General features: G+C 40.0%; 1 protein-coding gene across 1 annotated transcript in view; it reads left to right on the forward strand.

The window, feature by feature from the left end:
- The first annotated feature begins 818 nt into the window (after nt 1-818).
- Nucleotides 819-20,524, forward strand: part of UGGT2 (UDP-glucose glycoprotein glucosyltransferase 2) — a 96,671-nt gene continuing 76,965 nt past the window's right edge. The window contains exons 1-7 of the mRNA XM_090258401.1: nt 819-970; nt 5,219-5,301; nt 11,377-11,507; nt 11,955-12,067; nt 13,739-13,913; nt 18,132-18,228; nt 19,562-19,634. Coding sequence (XP_090114527.1) covers nt 822-970; nt 5,219-5,301; nt 11,377-11,507; nt 11,955-12,067; nt 13,739-13,913; nt 18,132-18,228; nt 19,562-19,634 — 821 coding nt within the window. The 5' untranslated portion in view covers nt 819-821. The remainder of the gene's footprint in view (nt 971-5,218; nt 5,302-11,376; nt 11,508-11,954; nt 12,068-13,738; nt 13,914-18,131; nt 18,229-19,561; nt 19,635-20,524) is intronic.

Raw genomic sequence — 20,524 nt, forward strand, 5'->3', positions numbered from 1 at the left:
CATGTCTAGTGAGGGTACAGGTGATGCTGACGCGCTGGCCTGTGGACCACTTTTGAGTACAAAGGCGAGAAGAATGGCCCCCTTCATCAGTATCAGCTTCACCTGGGAGCTTATTAGACGTGAAATGTACATTACGGGCCCCCACCCCGCTCCCGTTGAATCAGAAACACGGGGATGAGGCCCAGCACCCTGCGTTTCAACAAGCCCCCCAGGTGACGTCACTGGTTTTCCAACCTGATTACCACACGCCAGTCACCGGAGATGGGGACCTGGAGTGTCCAATTCTAGGGATGCCCCAATCTCAATCCCGGAGACGCCCCTGAAACAGGTGTGGCCTTGGCGTCCGAATTTCTAAAAGCAATACCAGGTGGCTCTAATTTGCTATCAAACTTGAGACACCCGCGAGGCAGGTGCTTTGAACGGCCACAGGCCTTCTTTTCCACGTGCGTAAACGTGGGTAATACCCATGCTCGTTCCAGCCTGGCATCTCCAGCCCGCGTTGGGCGCCCACAACCCCAGTTCGATCTGGCGGAGCCCGCCTCCCTGCCGCGTATCCCACGCGTCTCGGCTTCCGCCGGAGCATCAGCCCCGGGGCTCTCCGCGCCCGCGCCGCCCGCACCTACGTGGCGCAGGTCTCACCCGAGGCGGCCCGCAGGGCGCATTCCGCCAGCGCTGCAGCCGAGCGCGCATGCGCCCCAGGCCCCGGCCGAGTAACGGCCTCGAGCTCCCCCCACCGGAAGTGGGCGGCGGCGCGGCGCGGGGACCTGGCTGCAGCGTGGCGGCTGCGGGCTCCGGGCGGCTGGCGCTCCTCGCTCCGCGTCATGGCCGAGGCCGCCAGCGTGGTGCGGCTGCTCCTGGGCTCCGCGGGGCTGCTGTCGCTGTTGCGCCCCGGCCCGGCCTCCGCGTCCAAGGCGGTGACGGCTCACTTGGCCGCGAAGTGGCCCGAGACCCCGCTGCTGCTGGAAGCCAGGTGGGTGCGGGCTGGACCCTGTGCCGATCGCAGGGGCAGGGAGGGCCCGGCCGGGGCTGCGGGAGCGCTGGGACCCTGGCGGCCCCTGGGGGCCGTCCTTGCGCCTCTGCTCCGGGCGCCCTCCTGGCTGACCCTCGGAGCATCCATCACTCCTCCCCGGCCGCCCCGTGCAACTCGCTGGCAATTCCTTGTTCCCCCGCGGTTAGTCCTTTGCCCCGCCCGCGGGGTTTTAAACATCGGGACCTTTGTTGAATTCGTTTGAATGTTACTAGCATTTACGAAGGGAAAAAAAGGAAGAATGGATAGTGCAGTGCGGTGTCTAAGGCAAGCACTTAAGTTAATGTGGGCAGTTCTTTCCAGGGGACCGTCTCCAGTGGCCGAGGTAGGCTTCCTGCGTTGTTCATTCTTTCCGAGCCTCCTCCGCTGGAATTAGTGTATACGCCGCTGTTTCCTGTGCACACACAAAACCCGTGGCTATTCACCTTCGCTCTTAGTGTCCCAGTCTTAGGCCGGCAAGAAGTTTTCATGACGATTGCTTTTGTCATTTCACCCAGGCAACAGCTTATGGTCCCGAAAAGAGACTCCGTCGCCGCACATTATAGCGCACGTGTGAGAAACGAACTCGGTTCTTTTTACTTGAGGTGTGATTGACATTAGATTCGTTTCGGGCATACAACATAATGATTTGCGATGTGTGCGTCTTGTGAGCACCACAATAGTTATGGGGTTGGCCACAAAAGTCTGTTATGTTTTCCCCATAAAAGACATTTTTCGTTGTCATCAATAACTTCATGGGTTTGGATATTGTGAGTATGTTGGCTGTCTCCCGCTCTTGGCTTCTAGTGCATAGAAGCTCGGGTGCTGCTGAACATCTTCCAATGCCTAAGACAGCCGCACAGCAAGGAATTTTTGGCCGAAATGTCAGCAGTACCAAGAAACTTTGCCAACGACTTTTGACACGTTTGCTCAGTCACAGCACCTTCTCCATACACTGCACAAACCTTTGTGTTTTTTTTATGTGCATTTCAGTTGTGGTTTGAAATACGAAAGCATAATAGTCCCAAACGTTGTGTATTTTCTTCCGTCTTCAATGTGAAAACGGCTGCATAAAAATTCACCGACTTCGGTAAGTTTTTTAAATGCACGCTGCTATGACAGCTGTGACGATACCATCTAACAAAATATGTTCGCATAAAGTTAAAGGCGTCTAAGCACTGCTAGAGCCAGCATATGGGAAACCAAACGAACTTTTTGGCCAACCCAATGCTAGTTTTCATTTTCTAAGGAACCTCCGTGCTCTTTCCGCAGTGGCTGCTCCACTTTGCATTCGCACCAACCTGGCGCACGGGCTCCCTTTTCTCCTTTGAGGATTTATCGCTTGTCTTTTTGATGATAGCCATTGTATAACAGGTGTGCGGTGGTATCTGGCGGTGGTTTGGTTACGAATTTTCCTGATGGTTAGCGACATGGGGCACCTTTCCACGTCCCTGTTGGTCATCTATATGTCCTCTTTTAAAAATAAAAGTCTTATCAGAGGTTTTTGAGTTGCTTTTATTTATTTATTTATTTTGATGTTGGGTTCCATGAATTCGTTATACATTTTATCTATTGGTCCCTTATCAGATACGTGGTTTGCAAATCTTTTCTCCCGTTCAGCAGGTTGCCTTTCATTTTGTTGATGCTTTCTTTTGCTGTGCAGAAGCTTTTTAGTTTGTTGTAGTCCTACTTGTTTGTTTTTGCTTTTGTTGCCTTTGCTTTTAGTATCAAAGCCAAAAAAAAAAAAAAAAAAAAAAAAATCATAGCCAAGACCAGTGGTAAGAAGCTTACCGCTAATCCCTGCTGCTAAAATGTGAACTTAAAGGGACAATACCATTTCTCATTCATGTGTCTTTTCCCAAAGCACCGTGCGTGAAAGGGGTGCCCAGTAAATACATCAGGACCTCGAATAACATCATTTCATTCAACGTTGTATTGCTATGAAGTTGATGAGAGACGGAACTTCCTTCCTGGCTGGGGCCACTGTCTTGAGGCATTTGCACATTCTCCGGGTACTCTGGTTTCCTTCCACCTCCCAAAAATGTGCACGTTAGTCGAATTGGCATTTCTCCATTGGCCCCGTCCGCGTGCGTGTGGGTTGGTGTGCACAGGCCCTCGGAAGGAAGCGCCTCCTGCCAGGATGGGCTGTCGCCACCCAGGTCTCTGAACCGGAATAAGAAAATTAGAAAATAGTTTTGAAATTTATCTTTCTTAAATATATGTATAACTCACACTTATTTCAATGTTTAATATTAGAAGTGTTTTGGGTCTTCATTTAGAATTTTGGTGGTGTTTTTGTGACCAGAAATATGTCACTGGAACTTAACTCTCACTTAAACAATTCAGTTGGTTTATTTACACGTCATTTCAGGTAAAGTTGCAGTTTCCAAGAACCTATAGAGGACATTAAGTAAGGGCTTTAACTTTAGTTGAAACAGTTTTGTTAGATTGTATTGTGACAGCTGTCACATCAGCATGCATTAAAAAATAAAAGATCAAAATCAGTGACTATGTAGCCATTTTAATATTGAAGACGGAAGAAAATAAGCAACATTTTTGGCATTTTATGCTTTCTTATTTCAAGAAAGGTAAAAACAGAATGGAAACGCACATTTGTGCAGTGAAGGGAGAAGGTGCTGTGACTGATCAAACATGTCAAAAGTGGTTTGCAAAGTTTCATGCTGGAGATTTCTCGCCACTGGACGATGCTCCATGGTCTGGTAGACCAGTTGAAGTTAATAGTGGTCCAATCCAGACATTAATTGAGAACATCAACGTTCTATCACGTAGGAACTAGCTGACATATTCATAATACCCAAATCAGTAAAGTTATTGGTGAAAATAAAAATGCCCTTTATTTTATGGGAAAAACCCATACGGGCTTTTTGGCAAACCCAGTAATTTCAGAGGAGTTCCAAAAGGGCTTAGAGCAGTGGATATTTTCTTAAAACGATCACTTTGAAGGGTCCTATTTAGATGTATAAAAAGCGGTATATGGAAGAAGTCTTTGTCCTCTGGTTGAACAGACTAGGAGAGTGTCCGTAGCTGTTTGATCAAGTCAACTGAGTGGCAAGTGTTGCGCCCCACTTCACTTCCGGTTTTGTGCCATCCCCGCCCGCCCTTTTCAGGTCCCACCCATTTAGTGTTTAATCTGCTTTTAGTTGGTTTTGTCGGGATTTTGTTGTTGTTGGTTTTTGTTTGTTTGTTTTTGGCGACTGTTGCTTGGACACCACTAATAAGAATTATTTTGAACTTATTTATTGCTTTAAATTCCTGTGCTTGTCATGTTTATGTTGATGGATTAGTCAGTTTTCCTTTTCACCTCCTTTTCTTCATTCAGGGACCATCTCAAACTCCCAACAATTAGTTTTACTCTGCTGTCTTTGGTGTCTTTAGCACTTTGTGTTTACATTAAGCGCTCATTTAAGTTTATCAAGGCGGGATGGGCAGTAACGAAGCATCTGTACCACCTGTTTGGTGACTGATTGCCTTCTAGTTTAAATAGTTAAATCTATTTGTTTCAGGTGTCTTGTGCTTTGTTCTGCATAGGACTGAATAACCTTTTACTTATTTCATTATTTCCGAAAGGTTTTATATGGCCTTGGACACTTTTTGTTACCTACCCTCTGTACAAAAATGAAAGTTTCTTAGTGCTTCAAGACCAAATACCTAATGCAGTACACCAAGGTCCTGTTAACATTTTTATTAAGGTATTGTCTGTTTTAAATAATAAAAAGATTGTCTACATAAAAAAGTAGCTAATTAAAAATTATTATGTATGACTTTAAAAGTAAAATAAAACCAATTTTTGTGAAAAAGTCTTATTTTTATTCTTTTTTTACTTTTTACCTTAAAAACACTTTTTTCATTGCTTTTAAAGTGTGCTTCTTAGTGCTCTTTCACTTGGAGAAACACAATAAATTATCCATATTTTAGTTGTAGCTAATAATGAGGAAACGCCAAAAATAATTTCTTATGCCTTCTGTTCCGGTCATGATTATGTACTTGAAGTTGAGAATGATATGTCAGGTAAGAATCATCAATATTGTTCTCCTTCTGCATTATGGTAAATAGAAATTTGTAACTTGACATTAATTTTTGGAAGTTTTTGTTTTTACCATAAGTTATAATTTTGTTCTAAAGTATGGTTTATAATATCTAAACCATTTTTTATTTTCATCTGTTAACTGAGTACTTTTATTTTTTTAATAGTGAATTTTTGGCAGAAGAAAGCAATGAAAAATTTTGGCAGTTTTTGGACACTGTTAAAGAATTAGCAATTTATAAGCAAACAGGTACGTGATGTGCATATTTTAACTGGTAAGATTTGTATTTATGTGCACACATTGGATATGATTAATTGCAAAGGTTATGTGTGACTGCTTAATGGAATTAATTAATCTGAATATTAAATTGGAAAAGATGTTTTAATGAAAACTTTTTAAGGGTTCATTTCTAAAAATATAAGGTTTTAATACTTTATTATAGGAAAGCTCATGTAATTAGCAGTGTTTGCATATTATAATCAAGAATAAATATAAATTGTTTAATTATCTTTGTTTTTTACCTAGATTTTTTTGAAATACTGTTAGTTTTGCATCTAGTAATATTATTTTTGTTTTTTTGTTTTTTTTTTTTTTTTTTTGCTAAAATATCTTAAACTCTTCAAGAGACATTTAATACCTTCTGTCAAAAATCAGGGGACTGCCCTGGCCAGTGTGGCTCAGTTGGTTGAAGCATCATCCTGTACACTGAAAGGTCTTGAGTTCAATTCCTGGTCAGGGCACGTATCTAGGTTGTGGACTCAATCCCTAGTCAGGGAGTATATGGAGGCAACTGATTGATGTTTTTCTTTCACATCAGTGTTTCTCTCTCTTCTCCCCCTTCCTCTCTTTCTAAAACCAATAAATATATATATTTTTTAAAAATTAGGGAACCTATGTGCTTTCATATCACTATCTAGAAAGTGGAGCTAGCCATTCCTACTTTTTAAATATATATGAAAGTGCATGTCTGTATATACATACATATATTTGTAGGATTAACAAGTGTTTATTAATGTGTTTCTTAGGGAATGTCAGTAGATTTAAGATCCTGAAATTAGGTTTTAGCAGTAGAGGCTAAAAGTTATTTATTATAAAAAATGGTTATTTTTCTATCTACAAAGAATAGAATAAAATATATTAACATGGAATCCCTTAAGAGGGAATTTTTTTAGACAGAGAAAGCGTTTTACTGCAGCAGTTAGTTTATGATTTTATTTCTGAGTAAATTGAAGATAAACAACAGTTTTTAATGTTTAAAGTGTTCGTCACTGAAGGCTTATTTGGCTCATGTGGTGGTGGAGTTCAGCAATTTTGTGATTTCTTGAGATAGACTTTTTAAAAATGGAGCAGTCATGCCTCGTAATGATATTTAAAATTGAATTATTTCCAAAAACAAGTAATTTGCTCTTTCAAAAACACGTTTACTTCAGTTTATTATTTCATAATCATTTGAGTCATAAGAGAAGCTGGCACTGCTTTCGATACTGGGAATATAAAGATGAAGAAATGTGGCATGTTGGTTGGCCCTCCATGATGTAACAGTGCCAGAGACGGCAAAGCAGCTAGGTCTGCGGTAGCGCATAAAGAAGATGCCCCGTCAGTCTGGCCGAGAGGCCGGGACAGCCTCTTCAATGGTGGATGCAGGGGCTGAGTGTGCCCGGTAGGACTTCGCCGGGTGGTGAAGGAGGGAGAACAGGAGAGGAGACTGGAGTGGGATGCACAGAGGAGCTTCGGCCTCTTAGAAGTCTGTTTTCAAGTCACTTGGAGACTCTTGGATTTGTACTGGTCCTGGAAATGTTAGTTTTGCTAACTGAGGTTAAAAGTCGGCTAGAATCCTGTTTCAGGTTTCCGTGACAGTAAGAAATCCAACACCACTCTTCCTGGCCCTCACCGAAAATCCTCAGTATGTCTTCCCAAGTCTGTTGTTCTCCCTACAGGCTTTATGCCTTATTCAGGGCCAGTTTTTCATTAAAGAAACAATCTTGAAAATTACAAATTTTGAACTCTCATTTCAAGTTCCTAGGTATATCAGCGTGTTTTATACCTAAATGAAATGACATACCTGGACAGTCTGGTGACAGATCACTAAAAGGTTGGAATTAAAGCTGAGGAATACCTACGCTCTACGTCCCGCTTATATTGGAGGACGTGTATGTCAGGGGAGAACCCTAAATAAATTGTATTAAATAAGAATTACTAACACTGAAAATATAATTCTGTTGAGCTTATTCATAATGGTGAGAATCAAATGAATGTGTCGCATCATTGCTGACCTCATTAGGTATGGGAAAGAATGGTCAATATCAGGGATTAAATATGTTAACTATCAGATTTTACCAAATTTGTTTTCAAGAGGTTATTCTAGAGGAAACATTTTAAATCTCCAGTTTCTTGTAATTTTTTAGGTTGTTGAATGTTCCTGAAACCCTCTAAATTCTCTTAAGAATCATTTCATTGATCTACTTGCTTAAAGAAGTTGTAGAAATTGAACATTTTAACACCTTGAATTCAGGTGCCGTTTTCATGCCATTTAATGAGAACACTTTACATTATGTGCCAGCAAATTAACATCTTTTACTCATTGAATTGCCTGTTTTAAAAAATATTTTATATGGTTCTGCCCCAGTTTTGTACTTATTTATGCCTCAAGATTCAAGTGGCATGATTTAGCTGACCTACGTAGACCTGTTCATTTCTTAAATATTAATTCTAGAAATATACCGAATGCCTATTCTGTGTGCCAGGAGTAAAAAGGCACAATTGGAAGTATAGGAAAGATTTCTGTTTTCGTAGTTTATAGCTTCATGGGAAGAACAGCATTAAACAAATAACTATACAATTAATTTTCAATTACACTTTTGAAAATTGAACCAATGATAGTGTAGTCCTATCAGAGTGTGTAAGAGGATCTAGACTTGGGAAGTCAGCAAAAACTTCCCCAAACAAATGACATGTAAGCCGAGGTTTGCTGAGTAGGAGTCATCCTCCGCCCTCCTGCATTCCATGCCGGAGGAGGCCGTGGGAAGCCCCGGAGCGGCGGGCCGTCTTTGTCTTCCGATACTGTCCGTTGGTACCACACGAGTGGTAAGGAAGCAGCGAGAGATCCCTGCACCACCACCCGATTTTGTTCGCAAATGTTCTTAGTCTTTATCTTTGTGTTTTTCTAAATTAATTTTTTAACAAGGTTTACTTCATTTTATTTTTATTTTAGTTATTTATTTATTTTTAGAGAGAGGGGGAAGGAGAAAGAGAGGGCGAGAAACATCACTGTGTGGTTGCCTCTCACTCACGCCCCCAACCGGGGACCTGACGTGCAACCTAGTCCTGTGCCCTGACTGGGAATCGAACCAGCGACACTTGGCTCGCAGGCTGACGCTTATCTTTGTATTCTTAAGTATACATGAGTTTCTGCTGCTCGCCTTGTTGGCTTCAGTGATACCCTTTTACGCCCAGCTAATATTTATGAGCCGTCACGGAGCTTACTTTACTTTCCACATAATTTTCCTTTGGTTGCATTTTGGTTGGTGGGCGGTATGGTGTTCTGCATTGCCAAAGCGTTCGCCATCTGCACAGTCTTCTTTCTGCAGTGACGTTCATCCGGAACTTCCCATCAGACTTCATGCCGTAGTTCCTCCCGTTATTTCTTGGCGATACACCGTTTGCTCCCTAGTCAGTGCTTCATAAACATCTCTTGGGGTTAATGGCCTTGAGTTCTTCACATGCAAATGTGTGTATGTGTGAGCTTTATACTTTGTATTTTTAACTTTAGAGTCTCGTAGTTTTTCCAAAGACATTGCAGTGCTGATTATTGAGTCTTTATTCTTAGATACATATATTCATTACTCCTTTTAATTCTGGAGCGTTTTCTTGGATTATAGTTTTCTTTATTCTGTTTTAGTCTCTTGATTCTCTGCTTTAGGGTTACAATTATACATATTGTAGATCTCCTTTGCCTGAGTTTTGTATCAGTTACTCTTAGATGCTTTTTTCTTTTCATTTCTCCTCTTTAAAAAAAATTTCTGTGCAATTGTCTTCACATTTCCCCTGCTTATTCTGTTTCTCTCACTCTTTTCCATGACATCTTTTTGCTCTTTTGTTACTTCTAGTTTAGCCTACATTTTCTTGTATTTTTTTTTCCTGTTCTTCCTGCAGTTCTTTCAGAACATTTTCATATCCCCCTGTTTTAGTCATTTCATTTCTGAGCTTTTTATCAAGAACTCGGAAGAAGCCAAGATTTTTACCTCCTTGCAAGCTAAAGACTTAGCTTCCCATAATTCAGGCATCAGACAGACACAAGGCTCCTGCATCACGACTGAAAGACTTTATAACTTACCGCAGGAAGCCTCCCGGGTGGGCTGTAGGGGGTTTTTGTCAGCTAGGATCCATCGCAATTACTGAGGCTTTTTACTGTCATCTTACACTTTGTACTTCGTCCACCTCATTTGCCAGGCAAACCAAAGTTCTGATGACTGAATCCTTCTGACTGCAGTATCACAGAGGCGTTTCTTCTCGCCTGGTTTAAGTCTGCATCTCTGTACCTGTTGTTCGAAGAAGGTGGAGCCCTACACTGACCTGGGACAGGTCTTTGTACCTGTCACAGCAGTGTGTGTGCTTGAAGCCCACCTGCATGGGGGAGAGTTAAGAACCGAGGTGTCATCTGGGCAAATGCCTTTGAATATACTTCCAGGTTCCTGGCCTGGAACCTCCTCCTCATTTCCTTTTCATTAACAGGCAGCAAATGGGAGGACCATTTATTGCTGGATGACCATACAATTTTGTCAACATGTCCACTGTCAGTTTACAAGGATTTCCCTCAAATTCTGTTAATTGGCTTGTGAGGCTGGATCTTTACTTCTCCAAAATCCGGGTGTCTGTCAGCGTTCCATCTTGGGTATCAAGTCTGTCAGCTCCTGTAGGATATGATATTGTACCCCACTTGCAAGCTAACAGATTAGTTCCATGAGTGCTGACAGAAGACAGAAGACCCCTGGGGTCAGAGACAAAGGACTTTACTACTTAAAGCAAAGGCAGTAAGCCCAGCACCCACATATTTGTGCTGGTTCACGGAGCCCCAGTTCTCACGGGTCGACCTAGAGGGCCAGGTAATGCCTGTCCCTGGGGGTAAAAGAGACACTGAGGGTCAAGAGTGAGCACCTTCTGAGCAAGCAGTAAACATAACAACGAACAGTCCAGGCTCTTGGCTCCCCCAGCGTCTCCTTCTAGCCAGCCTCCTCTTCCTCTTCCCAGAGGGGGAGCCTCTGGGGTTGCACACCCCTTTTTCCCCCCTTTTCACAGGGAACTCTGATCTGCGGGCACCTGCCCTGGATCCACCTCAGCTCTGCTCTTTTGTATGAGAAGTCTCCGTGAGTTGGTGGCGCGGCGCCAGGGGCGCAGGAGAGAGAGCGTGACCAGGCAGTGCCCAGGGGCGAGCCTGTGGGCACCTGCTTGCTGCGCTCCCAAGCTGCCCTCGGAACCCCTCGTTACCTCCCCGCCCCCGGTTGGCAGCGGACGGTGCTGCGGCTCCTGACCCGGGGGCGCAGGGTGGACCATGATCACGTCCCCAGCAGATCACGCCCCGGGCAGCAGAGGGAACAGGGCAGAAACACGCCTCTCCCCGCTTCTTCCCGGGGTGCCGCCGGGCCCTCTCCAACCCCAGGCTGCCTCGCTCTTCTGCCCTCTCCCGTTCAGATATCTCTGTCATCCCAGGGGTGTCCAAGAGTTTTTCAGTTAAATTGTAGGGGTCAGCCTTCTCTTTGGTGTCTTTGTGATCTTCGGGGTGAGTTTAGAGGAGGGATTTGGCATTTCTGGTTGGTTCATTCCAGACAAGACATTTTTCTCTTATTCTTTAACGTCTGACCCCAGATCTGTCTCCTCAGATGATCTGGACACGCTAATCCCTTTTGGCTGGTGTACTAAATATCAGGATGTATTTATAGATGTGATTTAAATTTTATCAAGTCATATTATCCTTTAATTTTTTGTGTTAGTCTCCTCTTAAATAGGAAGTAGGACCTGTGACTTATCCCTATATCAAAACCCCACAGCCATGGAGTGAATTGGTCTGATGTATTAGCATCTCCCAAATAGACTTTAATGGCAAGAGTGTTTCAACTAGACTTATATTGAGTTCTTGGATTTCACCAGAAGATCTATACGAAGTTAATAATAGAATAGAGATTGTGGTTTTCCATTTTTCTCTAACACCACCCATAACCAAACTTGAGATACGATTATATGTTATTAAATTAACATTACAGTGAGAGAGTGTGCCCATGTGTCAAATACAAAATACTAACATTCTTTTCTTTTGACTTGTTTTTATAGAGTCAGGTTATTCTTATTACAACTTAATCCTGAAGAAAGCTGGACAATTCTTAGACAACTTACATATCAATCTCTTAAAGTTTGCTTTCTCTGTAAGAGCATACGCTCCAGCTATTCAGATGTTTCAACAGGTATGTAAGATTCCCAAGCTGTAGATGACAAGCATAAATCTATCTTAAGTGAAAATCTTCAGTTCAGAAGGATCAACAGACTTATAATATCTGGTTCCACTGCTTACCATTGATTTTATTATCATTGTTATCATTGATTATAATACAATTGATAAGTTACATAATTTTATAGTTACTTGACATAAGGATATTATGAGGACAAATCACCGTTAAAGTTTATTATAATGAAAATCTTACTTTGATGAAACTTTTTGACAACTTTGAAGCACGTATTTCTACTATGAAGTTTGATTTTGTTAAAATATTTAATTATGCCTGCCTAACGATATTTAATTACAATAACTTAATAGTAGCTGATGAGTTACTATAATCAAAGTAATGTGTGAGTTTTTTAATCATATTATAATTATCAACTACTGTAGCTAAATATAACCTCTGAACTCTTAGATTGCAGCTGATGAGCCACCCCCAGATGGCTGTGACGCATTTGTAGTCGTCCATGAGAAACACACCTGCAAAATTAATGAGATTAAAAAGCTGCTGAAGAAGGCCACTTCCAGGTAAACTAAGGAGAGTGTACAGCGAACAAAGTGTTTAATAAAAAGACTGTGGGTCAGAATAGCAGCAATTTCTTATCATACGGAAGTTTAATATTCCAAGACATTATATGTTAAAGAATATGCTCTATACTGAAAAACTAAATACATGCACTGGGAGTACTAAGTACTTTTCTAAAATATATGAGAGCCTTCAGTATTGTTTCGATTAGCTTTGGAGTTTAGAGTATAATTTATATCAAAATACATAAAACATGAGATATGCTTTATGTAAACAATAACCATATAAAACAGTATTATGAATCATAATTCATAGGTATATACCCCCTATTTTCATCATTAATGGTGGTGGTCCATCCAATATTTGCTTCCTTCCTTTTTCCCCTGACAGTGTTCTTGGTTGATATTTTAGATTAAGTGGAAGCTTGCAAGAGTGAGAGGCAAACATCATCATTTCTTGAGCACCAAGCATGTGCTTTATGCTCTGCTAGATTGCGAGGCATCTTGGTAAATCCACAGGGCATTCCTAGGAAGTAGCTGGAAGTCCATCTCTGGACCTGGTAAGAAATAGGCCCAGGAGAGGTGAGATCCCCTCCTGCCCAAAGTTGCAGAGCGCACAGTTAGGCTAGAACGTGAAGCCAATTATGTCTGGTTGCAAAACCCAGTCTTTTCACCAGGGTACGCAGCGGCGGTCTCCCTGTCCGCTTTTCCTCTCACCTTGAGTTAGTCCTGTTACGTAAAGGTAGTAAATGACTGAAAGGGTCTAGAGATCTGAATTCATTAAATAAAAGGTTGTTTCCTCACACCTTTGCTATTCATTGTCTTTTGTTATTCTTCCTACCTGTATAAATTGTTGAAGGATGCGGGCTTAGAATTTCGTAGACAGGAGCTGAAATTCTGGCGTTCTGTTTGAGCTTTTCCTGGATATTTAGAAACCTTAGAAGTGTAAGTAAATGACAGTCACTATCTGAAGGGGTTGTTGTGCAGGAAGAATCTGACCCCACGCCTAACAGATAAGATGTCAAAGCCTGTTTATGATGATAGAGCCAGACGACAGAACTTCTCGGGTTTTTAAAAAATTATACTCCAGGATTTAATGAACTGTTATTTGTACAGGGCAGGGCAAAAGTAGGTATACAGTTGTTCATATGCAAAATAATACAGTGATAAATAATACAAGAATACACTGTTTTGTGTACTCACAATTATGAACCTGCTTTTGCCCCATCCTTAAGTACTGATAATCTTTGTATGATGTAGTAGTGCCTTTGTTTTATTTTTTAAGTAATTGGGACTCATTTTCAGGAAATGTGAGCTACAATAATGTAAAGTTATATCCTAATTGAAGAAAACATAAATTTTATTTCATTGAAAAATATGTTGCCATTATATATTAGTGTTTAAAGACAGTGAACCTTGTTGGAAAATAAAGTATTTCTAATATTTAATTTTGTGTTAACCAAATTTCTTTCTCCTGTCATTTAGAAGGTATGTACACAGTCACCACAGGTCATTTAAACTCATTTTCTGTGATAATATATGTGTGTATATGTATATTCCTGTAAGTTCTTTGATGAGCATAAATTATTAAGTGTCATGATATATTTCTCATAAGCTCTTTACTTTCATTTCTTTTAAAAGTTCATGTGTTTGTTGTTGTTTTTCTAATTTTAGGCCCAGACCTTATCTTTTTGAAAGGGATCATAGATTTCCTACAAACAAAGAGAACTTACCAGTGATTATTCTCTATGCTGAAATGGGTACCAGATCATTTAGTAAATTTCACACAGTATTGTCTGAAAAAGCTCAAAATGGGGAAATCCTGTATGTTTTTCGTCATTATATTCAGGTACATGTTTGCTTCATTTATTATTTTGGGTATAAAAATACATTTTATGGTAATTTCCTTAATAGATTTTATGTAATAATTTTCATTAGGAATGTTATTTAATGATTAAAAAAACTGTCAACGTAAGAAATCTGAAACCTGTAGAAAACGTTTGTGAGTTTACTTACGCCAAACTGAGGACAATTCCAAAAGCTCAACGGGCGTTGGAAACACTCAGGAAAATGACAGTTGGGTTGTTTCTGATTTCTCAGTGATAGATTTTAAAACATATATTCTGAATCCTAACCTTTTCTTCCATACTTTGTGAACATCTTCTGGTGTATTTCTGATCATCTTATATTTAAAAACTATTTATGACATCTTTTTTTCAGCACAAATATTAATTTGATGGTGTCAAGTTTATCCAACTTTTCTATAATGGTTTTCCCTTGTGGTGTCAGAAAGACATTCTTCTGTATTTTTTTGTGAGAATTAAAATGCCATTCCTTATGTTTTGGTCCTTAATCTGTCTGAAGTGTATTCGAATATGAGGTAGAGATACAATTCTAGTTTTTCCATGTGAAAATCATTGGTCCTCCCATAATTAATTGAACAGTGAAGTCTTTATTCTGAGCCATTATACACCAACTTTTCGTATAGGCAAGTTTGTTTTTAGACTCTCTCTGTTCTGTTTCATTAATGTTTATACGTTTGTTCTACACAAATATAACATTTTAATTGCAGTAGCTTTAAATCCTAAAGCAATCAGAGAAAAAAGGACAAAGCTGAAGATAAACTTTCTGACTTCAAACTGTATTATAAAGCCGTAGTAATCAAAACGGTATGGTATTGGCATAAACACAGACACATTAATCAGTGGAACAGAATAGTGAGCTTAGAAATAACTCAGTCATATATGATAAACTAATATTTGACAGAGGAGCCAGGAATACTCAGTGGGAAGTAGCCTCATCAGTTAAAGGTACTGGCAAAAACGGGTGCCACATGCAAGAGAATGAAACCGGGCCCTATCTTAACGCCACTCACAAAAACTAGCCTGAGGCGCACTAAAGACTTCGACATCACATCTGAACCCCGCAGAACTCCTTAGAGAGGTAGGAAGAGGGCGCCTGACATTGCTATTGGCAGCGACTTTCGGAATTTTACACCAAAAGCAAAGGCAATAAAAACAAAAATATACAAGGGGACTCTATCAAACAAAATCCTCTGCAGAGCAAAGGAAACCAACAAAATGGAAAGGCAACCTATGGAATTGGAAATAAATATTCACAAATTGTATCTCTAAAAAGGGATTCATATCTAAAATATATAAAGAACTGATACAACTCAATGGCAAAACAAACAAAAAACCTAGTCAATTAAAATATAGGCAAAGGACCTGAACAGACATTTTTCTGAAGGAAACATGTAGATGGCAAGAGATACCTGGGACGGCGCTCAACACCACCAGTCACTGGGGAAGCATAGATCAGAACCACAGGGAGAGACACAGCACAGCTGTTAGAATGGCTGTTATCAAAAAATATGCATAAAAGATAAGTGTTGGTGAGGATGTGGAGAAAAGGGAACCCTTGCACACTGTTGGGAATGTAAATTCGTGTTGCCAGTATGGAACAGAGTATGATGGTTCTTCAAAAAAATTAAAAACAGAACTATCATATCTAGCAATTCTACTTGTGAGTATACATCACAAGGAAATGAAATCACTATCTTGAAAAGATATCTGCACCCCTAAGTTCATTACAGCATTACTTCAAGTGGCCATGATATGGGAGCAACCTGTTTGTCCATCAGTGGATGAATGGATAAACAAAATGGCGTGTGTGTGAGTGTGTGTGAGAGAGAGAGAGAGAAATGGAACATTATTCAGCCTTGAAAAAGAATGAGATCTTGCCTTTTGCAACAACGTGAATGGACCCTGAGGTCATGGTGTTAAGTGAAATAAATCAGGAAAAGACAAATACTGACTGATCTCAGTGATATGTGGAATCTGAGACAAACTGAACTCATGAAAGATTGGTGGTTGTGGGGGCAGTGGGGTCATGATGATGGGTGAACGTGGTCAAAAGGTACAACCTTCCAGTTATACGATAAACAGGTTCTAGGGATGTAATGTATAGTATGGTGCCTGTAGGTACAATACTGGATTACATGTTGGAAAGTTGCGAAGAGTAGATCTTAAAAGTTCTCATCACAAGAAAAACAGTATAACTGTGAGGTATGGATGTTAACTAAACTTATTGTGGTGATCATTTCCTAGTATGTACATCTATTAAGTCATTATGTTGTATGCCTTATTCGTACAGTGTCATACGTCAGTTATATCAGAATAAGAATGGACGTGGGAGGTTGAAGTGTACGTTTCTGTTTTTAAAAAAAGTCTCCCAAGTGATTCTAACAGGCCCCCAGAGAGTACGCTCATCTATTGAGAACCTCCATCCCTCGTCATTCTTTGGACGATGTGTCTATTAAATATGCTTCTGTGAAATCATACTCGCCAACTCTCTGGGCACTTTGTAACACCAAATTATAGCCTTATATTTGTACATTCCAAATATTTACACTGTAAATGTAATTAACATGTAATTATAATACAAATAGACTTATTTATGCTACTTTTTGAACAGCTACCTTTTTGTGGGGAAAGAAAAACTACAGTTCAAATTTTATATTAATACATTTTCAAATGGAGAAAGTAAATATGAATTTAATAAACATTTATCTTTATTACTGAGGAGCTAATAATATTTCAGAACTGATTATGGAAATTGATTACGTGAAATTGCATTTCTTTTATGAACTATAACAAATTGTGTGGACTTAGAGCTTTGGTTTGCTTAGCCACCAACTGATTGTCTTGTGTGTGAATAGTCAAAATGTAGTTTTAAATTGAGCTAAATGAAATTGAAAAGTCATTAAAGGATTTTCAACTCTATCAGAGTACTATCATTATAAACAACCTAGTTTTCTCACTCCATCTTTCACTATAGCTAAGCCTGAAAAATTAGCAAAGCACACTTTAGTGTGGGCAGCAGTGTTAAATACTTGTCTGCGTATCTAAAACTAATTCCTACATCATCTTCTTTGGAAATAGAGCAGTACAGGAATAGTCACTCTGGTATCACATTTTTTAAGACTGGGGGTAAAGTTTAAGGAGGAGAGAAGAGAATAAAAATAGCAATATGTTCTTAAGGTTCTTCTTCCCTCTTCTTTCTACCTTTCCCTCTATCATGTTTAGGGTTACACATTTTACCTGTGCAAACCTGAATTAAGCACCGACACACAGCATATTCCAGGGAACTGGCTGAGCACTAGGTCATACTGATTTCCTAACCTGAGAACAAATATGCCTCATTATAGTGATTGTAGCACAGCTGGTAAGAATTTCAGTCTAGAAGCTAGAAAGAAACTTAGACATCTTCAAATATATTATGTATATTCATTCAGCTTGCTTACCTTTTCACTTAGCATAATGCTTAATGCTCTCCAGGTTCATCCATGCTGTTGCAAAAAAGTAAGAGTGCTTACCTTTTGAAAAAATGTGGTGACTTCTCTTCTTTGATAGGGTTATCTCTGGAGTACATTTTATATTTGTTCTTTATGGAAAGGGGGAAATGAGGTCAAAATTCTTATCATAAATACTTCAGCCAACTCGGTGTTAGGCAATTGTTGCCCTTCATTGGAAGAATAGAGACTGATTTGTGGCATGCGTGTATTTTACTCATCGATCGAGAAACACGGAGAAAAGTGGAATCAGGTTGGTCAAGGCACTGGGTTTCCTTCCCTTTGCCTCTGCATTCCAGTGTTTGCAAATGAATCCCATTTACTGACTCAGCAAATCTTGTGTGTTTCCCAAAAGCAGTACAGTTTTGTTGGAGCTTGATTGTATTGGGTCCTCTGTTAATTAACTCATGGGAGAGATGGGGAAATTACCATGGCATAACAGGAAAAGATCAGATATATTTTTCAATATAAAAGTAAATAAAACAGTCATTTCAGAGTTTTTTGAAAGTAAAGAAGTGGACATCAACCAAATTCTGGTTCCATGATAGACTGTCTAAAGAGAGTATAAATATCCCCCAAGTAATTTTCAGTGATTTAAAAGTTTTATTATTAGCCATTTACCCTCATGTCCTAATACACAGTTACACTGAATTGAAAAGAAGGTATTTGAGTAAATATTTTTCTCTTTTTTTATAAATCGATGTTTTCAAACAGAAACCAGCATCGCGGAACATGTACTTATCTGGCTACGGCGTGGAGCTTGCAGTGAAGAGTACGGAATATGAAACATTGGATGACGCCCAAGTTAAAAGTAGGTTTTCTCTCTGTAGTTGAGTAGGATGAAAGTTTGGAGGCTTATATACTTTTGTTTTCCAAAAAATTTCATGCCTAAAATCGTACTTGTGTTAATATGAGTCTGGAGGTGGGCGAAACATGTTTTTCCTGAGTTTGGAATTGAATTGTAATCTGAAAGAAATATATTCAATGTTGCAATCAAACCCTGATCGCCGAACATCTCCCATCCTGAACAGTTCGGTGCTTGGCCAAGTTGTTCACAGGAACAACGTCTCAGTTGTTGAACAGAACTCCGGTTCTAGACCCAACGGTCTTTTCATGCCGACACCTGCGTGACCAGTCACGTGGCTCTCGGGTGACAGAGGAGAGAAGGTGCAAGTATGGGTGTGGCTCGGTTTCTGAACAAATCGCTTCTCAAGTAGCTTTCTGGATAAGCTAAGTTCGGGAACCAAGGTTCCACCGTATTGTTCTCTCATAATAAACTTACTTAAAAATCGGAAGTACCATTTTATTTTGCTTGTACCCAATCACTTGCCAACCGCTTTTTAGCAACATATTTAAAAATGATACTCTGAGTTACTCTGCGGCAGGAGACGAAGCTATTTATGGCTCCAGCTGACTGGCCCAGGTGCCCTGGTGGCCCGATGTGCCCAGCCACCCCCGGGGTGGGGTGAGGGGTCGCAGGGATCCAAGGGCATCAGTATTTCAGGAAGCCTGAAACTCACGGGGAACTCGCTGCCTTGGGAAGGTTTGTCCGAAGATGGTGGGGTTTATTTTTTTCTTTTGTGAAGTGGGGTGAGAGAGGTCTGGGAATTGTTTCTTTAGATGAAGTAGATGGGTTAGCTTTGTGATCTGCAAATCAGGCTGCCAGTTGCTGTGGGTACTAAATGCAAGCTCTAGATGAAGAACTCTGCAGACCAAAAAAACTAGAGAAGTTTCATAAACTTATGAAAATCTTTTATTACCAGAGGGGAAGAGGGCGGGTGGAGGTAGCAGAGGCTGCAGGGGCAATAAATGCTGATGGAAGGAGACTTGACTTTGGGTGGTGAACACACAGTACAGCATGCAGATGATGTAGCATACATTTGTACACTTGAAGCCTTTTTAATTTTATTAACCAACGTCACCCCAATAAATTTAATAAAATAAAAGAAATAAAAATTGAAAAGAGTGCACACTCAGGATGCAAGCGTGTGCCATTAAGCTGATCCATGAAGAAAAAACAAAGTAAAGCAAATGGAATTTAATTTCATTTTTAGTTCTGATATTTCATTACATATTTCTTTCCCAATCTGAAATTGTTTTCGTTTTTTTGTTCATTTGTTTGTTTGGTTTTTCCCAAAATATAGCTGTGACTAATACTGCTGTTGAAGATGAGATTGGAGCAAATGAAGTTCAAGGATTTCTCTTTGAGAAACTAAAGTAAATATGAAATTAAATAAAAATTATATTATACTCTTGAGGTTGTTTTTAAAGGAATTTGCTGCATTGGCTTATGTTTCACATTTTTAAAATATGCATATAATTGTTTTTATGTATTACATAACTAATACACAGTTAATGCAAAAACACACAATTGAAAAGTAATCACTAACTCATAACTCTGATTAGAAAATTGGAATTGACAATGATCAGAGTTATTTCTGACAAAAAACTAAATCAAAACTATAGAATCTTTTAGAGATACAATAGGTTACAAAAATCATAGTTAATATTTAGCATGAAAAAATAAAAAATTTTGCACCTGAAAAGAAGAGAAAATTTCTCTCCCTACATTTCTGTGCCACAGATTTTCATACTAAAAACCTTTAACATCTGGTCTTAATTTCACATCCATGTGTCACTAAACTTTGAGCAACTAAAGGTGTGCTCCTCTTTCCCTGCACCGCTAACCGGAGACGAGGACGAGGGTGGTGAGTGCGCTCTGAATCCTCGGGAGTGGGGGTCGTCGTCGTTCTGTGTGTGCCTTCTCTTGTTCATAAGCAGGGAAAGCCTCTGATTCCAATAGAAAGGCAAAATTAATTAAGAGAAAATGACTGTTTTATATTCATACTTTTAGTTCCGGTTTAGTATTGCAAGTATTTATGAGGGACCCGCAGGGCATGTCGGGTTAGGAGAGACCTGCATGACGCAAGGGGCACATTTTGGGAGACTGCTAATTCACCCAGAGGACTCATATTTCTGCACTGTAGGGCCCAAGTGGTAGACCATGGCGGCCTAAAAAGCTAACGCATCTTGCAGAACAGAGTTATTCTCCTTAAGGTATTTATTTAGTAGGTAACCAAACATTTGTATTCCATTGGCAGCTCTGT

The sequence above is a fragment of the Furipterus horrens genome, unplaced genomic scaffold (assembly GCF_987537825.1).
Source record: "Furipterus horrens unplaced genomic scaffold, mFurHor1.1.pri manual_scaffold_12, whole genome shotgun sequence".
Classification (NCBI taxonomy): domain Eukaryota; kingdom Metazoa; phylum Chordata; class Mammalia; order Chiroptera; family Furipteridae; genus Furipterus; species Furipterus horrens.